Source organism: Canis lupus, chromosome 4, assembly GCF_011100685.1.
Source record: "Canis lupus familiaris isolate Mischka breed German Shepherd chromosome 4, alternate assembly UU_Cfam_GSD_1.0, whole genome shotgun sequence".
NCBI lineage: Eukaryota > Metazoa > Chordata > Mammalia > Carnivora > Canidae > Canis > Canis lupus.
The window spans coordinates 61,527,389-61,538,038 of NC_049225.1; the positions used below are offsets into that span (position 1 = coordinate 61,527,389).

At 38.3% G+C, this 10,650-nt stretch overlaps 1 protein-coding gene across 1 annotated transcript; it reads left to right on the top strand.

Annotated features, from left to right (window-relative positions):
• Window positions 1-9,806: 9,806 nt before the first annotated feature.
• LOC100685720 (ATP synthase-coupling factor 6, mitochondrial-like) lies at window positions 9,807-10,301 on the top strand. The gene is given in 2 exon segments (XM_038533754.1): window positions 9,807-10,116; window positions 10,118-10,301. Coding segments are annotated over 2 exon segments (378 nt in total). The 5' UTR covers window positions 9,807-9,867; the 3' UTR covers window positions 10,247-10,301.
• The last annotated feature ends 349 nt before the right edge of the window (window positions 10,302-10,650 follow it).

Below are 10,650 nucleotides of genomic sequence, written 5' to 3' on the forward strand. Positions count from 1 at the left end.
CCTCCCCTCCCCTCCTTTTCCCTTCCCTTCCACTGGTGTTGCTTCAAGAGTACTCCCACCTGCACATTTATCTCCATCTCAGTGTTGGCTTTACAGGGACTTCAACCTGGGACAAGGACCCAACCTAGAGGGGTAGTGGGGGTTACTACACTCACCAAGGGGCATCTGCCTTTTTGTGAATCATTTGCCCCTTGGAACCTTCTTTGAAACTCTTCTGTCTAGAGGGAGCACCTTTGTGTAATTCATCAAATGGGAGGAGCCACCTTTAAAACTCATCTATCTAGTTGGTGTTCTTTTGCAATTTTCATTAAACCACCAGAAAAATGTCTTTTGCCAACCCAAGCTCTATATCACCAGGGTGCAGGCCTATCACTTAAGTTTGGATAAACTATAAAAAACATAAAAATATTTCTGGGAAAAAAATCAAGGAGGAAGTGAAATATAGTGTCTTGAATTTGAGGAAAAAAACTAAAAGGAAATTCCATAGGTAGTTCTTCAGGGTTCAGGTCCTTGGGATTTTATGAATCTGAAGGAGAAAAATGCAAAACGGAAATCACCCTTCAGATTTAAAGGCAACTCCTCAGGTGGCAGGAAAATGGCTAAGGAATCATTACTGCTTGCTATTTAGGCACAATCAAAAAATATATTTTTGTGTTTTGTGGTATCTCCTGGGTATTGCGATAGCTCACCACTATACCCAGGGGCTCTTGGCAAACAATAGACAGGAACCAGAGAAAAGGCACAATTCCATCAGGACTACTTAAATTTAATTTTAGGCCAAGTGAAAGAAACTCTAGATGGAACATCCAAAGTGACCACAGAGTAAAAATAGAAAAAATTCCTTTGTAAATAGGACTTAGGACAATGAGTTAGGTTTGAAGATTTGCCTTGAATTGTTTTTTGTATGTATTACTATGCTGAACAGAATGTAAGCTCCTTAAAGACAGGGAAGGTCATTTTGCAGCCTTGATAATCCTGGTCCAACATATCACATATATTAGAGGAAAATAAGTGCTTAGTTATGAATGAAGAGTGAATGAATGAATGAATCAGCCCCTACTTATCAAACTTAGTCTTCCACAAGAAGTGTTTTCATTAATTTATTCATTCAATAAATTTACTAGCTGCTTCTATAATCGGGTCCTGGATCTACAAAAGGAGCTCACAGTTCAGAAGAAGGACAGACTATTCTACAGAGGATAATACACTGAGCTAAGCTCCGAAGTAAGGTATGTCCTGGTCTACCAGGACCTCAGAGAAACATCTCAGGAAAGAGAAACAGATTTGTAGGGATCTGATCAAGAACAATGTAGGTAAAGGAAGTTTGAGGCAGAGGGAACAGGATATGCAAAGGCCTGGAGATTTTGTGAGATTATGGCATTTATGAGGATTTTAAGTAATCCTATGTGAATAACATACGTCTAGGGGATGGGGAAATTTAAAATGAAGCTGTCAGGGTAGGCTCAAGACAGATAGTGCCAGGTCGTTAGTGCTATGTATAGGGAGTTGATTTTCTCCTGCAAAGAAACAAGTAGAAGCAGTGCACAATTCTGTGCACCATCATATATAATGATGAATTCAATTCTATATGTATAGACCAGTGTAACAGACATAGAATGGCAGGTGGGAAAGTGTTCTTAGCCTTTTAAAAGTAGCTGTAGTCCAGTAATGAAACGATGAGGATGGTAAGTACCACAAGCAGGAAATTTGACCTGTCAGGCTGTTTATTTTGTTGTGGGATGACCTCACATCCAGACTTGGGTAAACACAAATAGTATCCTTAATGGGTAGAGAATTTCTAGTCCTCAAAGCCCTTCTATATGTAATACCATTTGGATCCCTATGCTAGACTAGGAGATGGGCAGAGATAGCGGTATTTCAGACTCCCCAGTAGGAAGTAAAATGGAAAATCATGCAGTGATTCATGGAAGATACCTTCTCTCTGTAGAAGTTTATGGTTGCCAGAAGTCATCCTTTTACTGGAAAGGCCTTTCCACACCATTAGTTAATCATCTCTGGGGAAATGTGGCCCTGGGCCAGTGGGCCCACTGAGGAACAAACCTAAATAGGAGGCATAGCAGACTAAGGTTACCTGACATTCAGAGTATTTTTTTTAAATTTTTTTAATTTTTATTTATTCATGATAGTCACACACACACAGAGAGAGAGGCAGAGACACAGGCAGAGGGAGAAGCAGGCTCCATGCACCGGGAGCCCGACGTGAGATTCGATCCCGGGTCTCCAGGATGGTGCCCTGGGCCAAAGGCAGGCGCTAAACCGCTGCGCCACCCAGGGTTCCCACATTCAGAGTATTGAAGAGGTATGGTTGAGGGTGTTTTGTGATCACAGACTTACCTGTTACTGATACTCTAGTTAACCATCTGCAGCCTGTGTTAAATTTTACTGGATCTGGGCAAACTAGTACAGTCTTCCTCAGCAAGATTCCAAAATGGAGATGGAGAGCCAACAATAGTGAAGAAAGCAATAATCCAGGGGAAGAATAGAATTCATAAAAAGGAAACAAGTGCTATTGGCTCCAAATTCTGCTGTTAGAGTTAGAGTTTGTTTGTTTTAACATTTTGTATGAATGTGAAGGTTAGCAAAGTAAAAAACAAAAACAAAATAAAATAAAATAAAAGTAAATATTTTAAATATGTTTGGGATCAAATATTAGGATAAATAAAGACTCACACTGCTTTTGAGTACTTTTTATTTTTATTTTTCAAATGGAATGATTGCCAAAGGAACGATTGCATTTTTAAAAGTTTGGCCAAAATATCCATAGATAGATGTATTTTGAATTTCTTATCCTACTGTTTAAATGGAAAATCTTGCCATATATTTTTGTGGCTCTCCAAAGCAATAATTAGCTTTATACTTACTATGATCAGCCTGGAATTTAGTTCATACAGAGTGTGTTGCCAAGACAGTCTTTTATTTTATGTTGGATGTTTGTTTTTTTTGAAAATGGAATATATTTATGACTTAATAGTCAAGAACCAAAATTACTGTAAAACCACATTGCCACCAACATTTTAAAAATGTCTCCAGAAATAACAAATACTTAACTTCTCTTCTTAACAGAAGAAAAAAAACCATATTGAAATTTTTAAATTACGAAGTTATCTTTTACAATTTAAAATGAGTTTCCATTTCATATTTTTTACCAGTAGAGCTAAGATTTAAAAGGAAAGTGTTACTTTAAAAAAAAAAGTAAATTCATTTTTCTTTTTGTCCTTGAACATAAAAATATTGAACGATTTCTCTCAAAAAGTCTCAATAGGTTCCTGTTTGAGTAATGAAACACAGATACTGAGAAAATGAAAAAGACTTAGTGAGATTAAAAACAAGATAAATACCCTCATGAAAAATCCTCACAAAACGGAAAATGCTTGAATGTGGTGAGCATGGCTAAAGCCATGAGCCTGCTGAGCCATATCTTGGTTGGAACTGAAGGTTTCTTTTTTGCAAGGATAGTGGGGACAAGGAAGCATTTTATTTTATTTTATTTTTTTTATTATGATTTATTTTATTTTATTTATTTTATTTTTTTTATTTTTAATTTATTTTTTATTGGTGTTCAATTTACTAACATACAGAATAACACCCAGTGCCCGTCACCCATTCACTCCCACCCCCCGCCCTCCTCCCCTTCTACCACCCCTAGTTCGTTTCCCAGAGTTAGCAGTCTTTACGTTCTGTCTCCCTTTCTGATATTTCCCACACATTTCTTCTCCCTTCCCAAGGAAGCATTTTAAAAGGCAAGTGAGGAGGACTCAGATTCACTTGAAATGATGGGACCAGGTGGGCTTTCGCAGATGTTGAGGGAGGTTGAAACCTCTGCAGAAGCTAAGATTTAAGAAAGCTTCTGAACTGGGGAAAACCCACCAATGTAGTTCTATGAACCAAGATGTCCTTTGACTGGGTGGATGAATCTGTAGTCTCTCCAAAAACAGTCACTTCAGAAACTCCCCAGACCCTTAGGTTATACGCAGGGCCAGTGGCATTTGATAGAGCCAACTATGAAACTACTAAAATGGGATGGGAGCATGGAGGAGGAAGAGAGAGAGAGAAAAAAAAAAATCCCACAAAGACAAAATCCTAAAACTTTCCACTCAAAAATATGCCTCTACACTAGAATTCCAAAATACATGCTAAGAAAGACATCCAATAAAATCAACAATTGGAACATGAGTTCTCTAAAAAGGAAATTAATTCTATAAGACCTAAGTATACATTTAAGTTTTTACATAGAAATATATACACACATGCAAATAGAACAGAAGGAAATGTGTTAAGAATAGATGGTTTTAAAAAAATCAGTTAGAAATCTCAAAAATATAAAATACATTTTATATCCCTGAACTACATCTTAGTAAAACTGCAGAATATTAGGAATAAAGACCAATAAAATCTGAAGTTACTAGAGTGAAAAGAGATTACTTTAAAAAGAATAACAATTGATCTGGAACAGTTGTTGGTCTGGCAGGGATTTCCTACTGGCAACAATAGATGCCACTAGAAACTGGAATAATATGTTCAGTGTTTTATGGAAAATGGGTATTAACAAGACTTTTTATATCCAGATAAATTGTCACTCAAGGCTAACAGCAAAGTAATGGCATTTTCTGACATACAAGACTAAAGGACTTTACCATCCATAGGTCTTTAGTGAAAGAATTGCTCCTGTATCTACTTCAACAAAAGGAAAATTGCCAAAGAATATGCATGGAATCAAAGACATAACCATTAACACAGAAATAAATTTTTTGAGTTGGCAAATTGAATTTAAAACTGACAGGAAAATAATCATTATGTGTATGTACATGTGTTCAAGATAGGTAAAACTAAATTTTGACAAATTACAATAACAGATAACGTTGAAAGAGTAGCTAAAGCATGTTCAGATCTTTCATTTGTCCGGGATAAAATAACTTCAAACTGAGCAAGAAAAATTTAAGTCATCCAAAGAACATACATATGAAGAGCAACCACAAAAAATAAAAATATGACCAATAACTTCAAAACTCATTGAGGAAAAAGGGAAACAAATAAAGAAACTGACGGGCACTGGGTGTTATTCTGTATGATAGTAAATTGAACACCAATAAAAAAATAAATTTACAATCCTTTTCTTACTGTTTCTCCCTTCTGTTGAATTTATGAGTAGAAAAAATTTAAAAGATAGAGGAAGAAATAAATTCAAATATATGAGTAAGTTTAATAAATGGAAGTGGATTCCCTCCCCCTCCATTAAGAAAATAGGAGTTATTAGATTAGATAACAAAAAGAATCTATTTGCTTTCAAAAGTACTCTGACACAAAGTAATATGAAAAGATTAAAAATAAAGAAGTGGGAAAAATATATTTTAGGCAAATCTGGAAAGTAATGCTTGCATATGCATATACTTTAGGATTATTTTAAAACTTCAATATGAAAATGAAGTAGCCCCTGGCCCATATCTCCAATGATAGTTTCGCAAATAAAAGAATTTGTTCTTGGATTCACCAAAAAGCCTTACATGCCATACCATACATCATACCGAGCAATAGTGAAGATGCAATTTGTTCATATTGTCTCTGAATCATTCAGCTTCTAATAGGCTGTTGCCTAATGACAGATTTTGAGAGCTGAGTTGGCAGGGGCAGTGCTGGGTTCTGAGGACCTGTCAGTGTACCGCCCACTCATTGAGGAGAACAATCTACATGTGAAATCTTAATATTAGGAAGACGAAATTTTTATCCTGAAAACAAGAGTTACTGGGCGGTGTTTTGCCTTCTAATAGATGTCTTTCCCCAAAAGCAGACCTTGTGATAAAGTCTTACATGTAGGTAGTTTTAAGCTCTCACAGAGAATAAGAGAGAAGCGCAGAGAAGAAAACAGGGAAGCAGAAAAAGGCATTTATTAGAATATGCTATCAAGCTGGTCAGTTTGGGGCAATTGGTCCTCCATCTCTGGGTCTCGTTAGAAACTTTAGGAAATCTATCTCAGAGCAGTACTCCTGTGAGGTGACAGGTGAAGCATTTATGCCTGAGCATCTATCTCCCATTAGTAAAGGGAAACCCCAAGGGGTAAAGCACCCTACATTTCTTGGTTGTGCAGAGCCCCATTTACAACCACTTCAAAGTGATGGAAAGCCAGAAGCCACAACGTGAGGGATCCTTAGCCTGGATCTAACACAGAAAGTTATATCTCATGAAGCTTGCCAAAACCCCAGTAAGAACTGGTATTTGGCTATTTGCAAAGAACACTTTGAGTTTTCAGACAAGATATCCTCAAACTGGGTACCTGGGTGGCTCAGTGGTTGAGCCTCTGCCTTTGGCTCCGGTTGTGATCCTAGGGTCCTGAGATAGAGTCCCGCATCAGGCTCCCCTTGGGGGAGCCTGCTTCTCCCTCTGCCTGTGTCTCTGCCTCTCTCTGTGTGTCTCTCGTGAATAAATAAAACCTTTAAAATATATTATATATATATGTACATATATATACATATATATATACAAATATCCTCAAACTGTCTATGCAGAAGATGCAGATTATTAGAGTAAAAAAAATAGAGGATCACTCTGATGGATTAGATCATTAGATTATCTCCCCAATTTATTTTTCTTAAAGATTTTATTTATTTATTCCTGAGAGACAGAGAGAGAGAGAGAGGCAAAGACACAGGCAGAGGGAGAAGCAGGCTCCATGCAGGGAGCCTGACGTGGGACTCGATTCTGGGTTTACAGGATCAGGTCCTGGAATCAAGGCAGCACTAAACCACTGAGCTACCCGGGCTGCCCTTATCTACTCAATTTATATACCTAGACTTGGTCACCCTCCATTTGAATAATGAGAGCCCCCAGTGGTGCACACCCTTTCAGTAAACAGAAAAATACAATTTAGGAGGTGGAGGGGAAAGATTCAGGTCAGCCGTAGAAAAGGAAAGCAGTCAGTATGGATAGATTTTGCCAAAATTAGATTTAAACCATTTCAGAACATTCACTTTCCCATAGTTGATTCTAGCATTTGACTGTCCCCAAAAAAGACTTAATGGGGATAATGTGCCACCATTCAACATGGAAGGCCCTCATTATGCAAAATTAGTGCACATCATCCCTAGGAGACTGGCTTTCCCGGGATGGCCCCATTCATCCTTGCCCTTCATTTAACTCAGGCGCTGAGCTCTGTTCAAATCAGCTGTGGCAACATTACATTAGATGGCTTGGTTTCACTCAGGGGCAGTGGTAAAAATTAAAGATACTTGGGCAGAAACGTGCTGTTTAGAGCCTTTTCCCTAAAAGAGATGAGGTAAGTGATAGGCATGCAAAGACTTTGGTGACCCGTCCAGTATACTTTGGCTTCTCTCTCTGGTTCCTGACTTGGCCAGAGCACACGGACTGCCTGCCCTGGCAGACTGCCCCCCACCAACCCTGAAGGAAGCCTGGCTAGGATAAAAGTGTGGATAAGTAGTAAATAGGACTGATGATGGAGAAAATATTACTATTATAACATCTGACACCATAATTTCCCTTAGGGAAGAATCAGTCGGTGAGAAAAAGCAGGATCCCCATAGCCTAGAAGTGTTGTGAGGGCTTTAGGCAAGTGCTAATTTCTCCCCACGGTGCTATCTGGGTCTTACAGATTCAGTAAGTGCTTGTTAGGTGGAATTGACTATGAAAATTCAAGAGGGAAGAGGAGATCAGCTTATATTGGCACATATCTTCTGTGTGCCAAGATCTGGGCTAGCATGTTAAGTGGGATAATGTGTCTTCACAACATCCCTTGGAAGGCAGGCAATTTGCGGATGAAGAAACAGGGGAACAGCAAGGCTAATTGCCTGTGAATGACAAATTTTACACCAGGAAAGAGAAACAATTGAAACTGCAGGGCAATACCCTGTGTTGTCCAACAGAGAATTTGGCTCTGTAATGACATTTAACATCACCTTGTCTGTGTATATCCCCGGGCAGTGGGGAGGACCAGCAGGATTGTGCTGGAAGCCTGGTCAGAGATTTGTTGCATAAACTCCCTTGAATGGTATCGTCCTGGCAAGAATTCCATTTCATGAACTTAAAAATCAATCATTCTTTCATCAACAATGAAATCCTTCTCCTTAGGATCAAATCTGAGATGACTAGGTACAAAAGGGATAGAACAAAAGTTATTTTTCTCTTTGCTTTGAAAAGAATCTTCTAGTGAAGGTTAAGTGGAAAAATAGAACCAACTGTGTATAAATTATAAGTACTCTATTTGGATAGATGTTTCCCCTCCATTCTTTCTCATTACACTGTGATTTTGTTTACTCTGTGATGCTTATGATTATGTTACTTCTTATTGAATAGTTTTGGAAACAATACCCAGATTAAGTGAGCTAAATAAGGTCGTATAAATTAGATTGCATTAGTGTTTAATAAGAAACTTCAGTGTACAATGTTGGCAGCCCTGAGTGCCCAAGAACTGTAGGGTCTTGGATAAGCACTTTAATGCTGAGCATTGATTTTACTCATCTCTAAAGCAAGGTGAAAAATATTGAGATAGCATTTTAGAGTTGACAATGAGTTGACAGGTCTAGGTAATCTGGGGTTTTCTATACATTGAGAAATTCAATGGTTCCATTTTCTTTGCATGTGACTCCCAGGTACTGTGGTCTTCAGAACCTCACTGCGGGCCCATAATGCAAAATAACTAGTAACTACAGCCCTAGCCTAAGGGGTGTGCTCTACTACTCACATGCTGTCATCACATCTGTCATCTCATGCAGCCTTCACTACAAGCTGGTGGAGCAGTCCTCATTTTGTAGGAGTGGGAAGTTACCTCTCTGAAAGGAGAAATCGCCTGCCCAAGGTCACAAAGCTCAAGGCCAGTGGTAGATCCAGGACTCAAAATCTGAACTAGAGGCTTTTCCTGAGTACTCCTCTTTACCATATTTAAGGGATCCACAGGCTGGAGGTGGGTCTGGGGTTGGGGAGATGGGCGATAAAATTTGAGAGACCCTAGAAGGAAAGGGCTCTATGCAAAGGGCAAACAGATCATAAAGGTGATTTTCAAACAACTGACTTCTATATTTACAGGCTTTGCTGTTCACCTAAGTGTTGCACTTAAGTTTGATGCTCAAGAGGAGGGGGAAAGAAAAATGTATAAGTGTCAGGCAGATTGTCAGTTGGCCATGGTAGGCGCTCTTGCCCCAGGATGCAATATTGCTTCGCGATCCTTTTTTTTATGTTCCTCATTCATTTTTCAGGTTTACCAGATCTACATCGTTTATTAACTTGCTTCCAAGATGAAGGAAAACTGACAGGGCCCAAGAAATGAACAGAGGCCACTTAGATTGCAAGAAATTTAAAACCAGAAAAGCTTCAAAACCAAGTTTGAAGTTTAGCTGCAATTTCCACTAGTAAATGTTCATCTCAAAAGGTATTGGATTTTAATGCAAGTTGAATCCCATTTTAGAACCTTGCCCAAGGAGAGAAATGTTCAATAATGTATGCTTTCTAGAAGATAGCCTCTAGCTTCATGTGGCTATTTGAGTAGCTGAAATGTAGCTGGTGTGACAAAGAAACTCAATTTTTACTGTTATTTAATTTTAATTACCTTAAATTTAAGTAGCCATGTGTGGCTAGTGGCCACGGTATTGGACAGTACAGTTCCAGATAGTATTTGCTGATGTCAAGCTTCGGCTCATGTTTCATAAGCATATTAATATAGGAAAGAGGATTTATAAAAACAGCTATGTTTTCCACAATGTTTTGATGATAAGGATTCTTATTTTTCCATTAAAGTGGGCACTGAAGATCTGATAAATATGTATTTAAGTGAGGATAAGAGAACTTGTATACATATCATACTGTTCCAAGTTTTGTACAGTCTCAGTTCAGTAGTTAAGTAGTATGAGGGGAGACTCTGGCAACTCGGGACTGAGTGCAAGTAACAGAATCACCATGATTCTTCAGAGGCTCTTCAGGTTCTCCTCGCTCATTCGATCTGCAGTCTCAGTCCATTTGAAGAGAAACATTGGTGTTACAGCAGTGGCATTTAACAAGGAACTTGATCCTGTACAGAAACTCTTCGTGGACAAGATTAGAGAATATAGAACTAAGCGCCAGACATCTGGAGGACCTGTTGATACTGGCCCAGAGTAGCCAGAGAGACCTGGAGAGGGAGCTTTTTAAGCTTAAGCAAATGTATGGTAAGGCAGACATGAATACGTTCCCTGATTTCAAATTTGAAGATCCCAAATTTGAAGTCTTGGACAAACCCCAGTTCTGAAGAAATAATGTAAAATTTATGTGGCAATTTGTCCTAGATTAGTTGTACAACTGGATCAGAATAAATTTCTCAACTGTCAAATGTTCTTTTAATTCTGGTACCAAATAAATTATTTGGAGATGTTGGGTGTAAAAAAATATAAGTAATATGAGTGTTCTACTTTAGTTGACACAAAAACTTTGGCTCATGAGAGCTCTAAGCTATATTGATTAGACTATATTGTTACTGGGCAGGTGAAAAAAATCAAACTTTGGATTCCTGTGTTTTAAAGCTCAGAAAAATCAATTCTTTCTCTTTGACACATCTTTAGAATTGTTTTCTATTTTAGTACAGACTCTTTCTGGACTGTGGAAATTCTCCTACATAATGTAGTGCACATTCACTAAGATAGCTATCTGCAGCAC